Source organism: Berghia stephanieae, chromosome 2 (assembly GCF_034508935.2).
Source record: "Berghia stephanieae isolate SIO BIC M18660-M18661 chromosome 2, UCSD_Bste_1.3, whole genome shotgun sequence".
Taxonomy (NCBI): domain Eukaryota; kingdom Metazoa; phylum Mollusca; class Gastropoda; order Nudibranchia; family Aeolidiidae; genus Berghia; species Berghia stephanieae.
Window position 1 is genome coordinate 102,227,349 of NC_088361.1, and position 2,226 is coordinate 102,229,574.

General features: G+C 33.4%; 1 protein-coding gene across 1 annotated transcript in view; it reads right to left on the minus strand.

Moving 5' to 3' along the window:
* Nucleotides 1–443: 443 nt before the first annotated feature.
* The window catches only part of LOC144966087 (ferroportin-like), a 21,376-nt gene continuing 19,593 nt past the window's right edge, over nucleotides 444–2,226 (minus strand). Inside the window, exon 11 of the mRNA XM_078902148.1 lies at nucleotides 444–2,085. Coding sequence (XP_078758274.1) covers nucleotides 1,751–2,085 — 335 coding nt within the window. The 3' untranslated portion in view covers nucleotides 444–1,750. The remainder of the gene's footprint in view (nucleotides 2,086–2,226) is intronic.

Consider the following 2,226-nt stretch of genomic DNA (forward strand, 5'->3'; position numbering starts at 1 on the left):
TTGAGAGTTTATGCCATGATGAGACTCATTTAAATTGATAGATATATGAAGGACGAGTTTTCTGGCCAAATTTTTTCAAACGTGTATTTCCAGAAACAGCAGTTAACTGGTAAAGATTAAAATAACCAGAAAAGATGAAATTTTGGAATTATTCACGTCTTTAAACTATGTTTAATCTAGTCAATGAGTCATTTAAAAACTTAGCCCAAGTTTCAACATTTTAACAATGAATTCAATTGTCAGTATCAATGTCACCCCGATATAATAGCAAAAATAAATCTAAAGTTAAAATCACCACGAATAAGAAATTTCATTTTTCTTTTCCCTTTTTTTTTCCGTATTTCTGACCATTTTAATGTTAAATTCCCTTTTTCATATCTGTTTCACCCTAACCTTATGCCACATCCAGGCAGTGGGTTAAACGAGTCATGAATCAGCTGTCATTTTCTTTTTTTTAAATGATATTAAAACAAAACTTAATCAAACTTATTGAAGCAATGGTTGAAAATTATACATTATTTGAGCATGAAACAAATTAAAAACTTCAAAATAAAAAATGATAACCAGGTTATAATAAAATAATGCCATTTAAGTTGTGTTTTTTTTTTGTTTTTTTTTTTGGGGTTTTTTTTCTGTTAAATGTGCAATTCAACATTACCCAAACTTGTGCTTATTTACGACACTGACAACCCAAAATGTCGTAATCTCATTGTTGGAAAGGACATGTGTACTCTGTAACCAACACACAATAATGCACTTTACAACCAAATGTTAAAACAAGACCACATAATTGCATTCATTATCCATGACATCATAATTCACCAAATTCCCACAAACACATGCATACGTATATCATTGCAAAACTATAAAAACACACGCATACACTTACACACACACACACACACACACACATACAACCCTACATACTCATAATGACACAGACACATACATGTACATATACCATATACAATTCTATCAAGTCTATCACACACACACACACACACACATAACCCTACACACACATAATGACACAGACACATACATGTATATATACCATATACAATTCTATGAAGTCTGCTGAAAGCTATTTGAAAATACCCATAACAAGTTTTTATTGTTTTTGTTTTTGACTGAAGAAGAATTTTGAGACCAAAATGTTCCACGTTTGGCATTTTGTTCTTTTTCGGAACTGCTATATTCCAAGTTGTTCATTATCTTTTTACAGTCAACAGATTTTTTGTCTTGCAGCTTAGTATTTTATAAAAAGTGGAGCAATCTTTTCTATTCCCTCTGGTGAAAACGTCATAAAAAGACATACGTTGACAACCAACAGCAAGCCGCTTTTCTTTCGTTCAAAAAGAACTGCTATTCAAATTCATAGGACAAATTTACAATTAAAAAAGGGTCTCACAGCTGACCACCATACATGTCTGCCATCTTGTAAAAAAATTTTTAATGTTGTAGGAACATACAGCCTTTTCTATGAAGACAGCAGAGAGGCCACATAAGACAATATCTTAACTCACTCAACCCTAACAACAACTATTTCCGTAGTTTACCCGAGGTTACTTTTACCCCATGCCTATTTATTACAGTTTTCTGAGACAAATTATAGGCGTAGTATCAAAGCTAATGTCTTTAGTTTTTACATGTTAATGGTAGTTGAATAAAACTATCTATGTACATGCTCATTATAAATACAGTTTTTTTCAATTTTGAAAAGCAGCAAAAATCTCTAGGATTGAGTGATTTAAGGAGCAGCATTATTATTATAAAGTTCAGCATTTCCTGTGTCATTATCTTGGACAATGCTGCCATTTTGGCCTTTGCAATGAGGCAAGAAATGCCCCCTGACCTTCCTGAGATAGTAGGCATAAAAACACCAGCCTAAACAGATGGAGGAGAAGGATATGATAACAGTCAGCCCAAATTGGTGTGAGAAAGGAAGGAGAATCACCATCAGATACTTTAGCAGGCCCATCAGCTGATTGAGAGACGTCTGCACTCCGTTGACCTTTCCCCTCTCTTCCTCTCTAACCTCTTGAAGGAACAACTGAGTGATGGAGAGGTCACCGATCCACAAGCCTACAAGAGGAGAATATATAAATAAATGAATAAATGTTATTGTAAAGCACAGGAAGGATTCATTAGTCAATGAATCATTGCAATTGTCATTTTGTGTAATTTTGTGATTGGTTAGATGGATATTGACAGAAATTTGAGTAA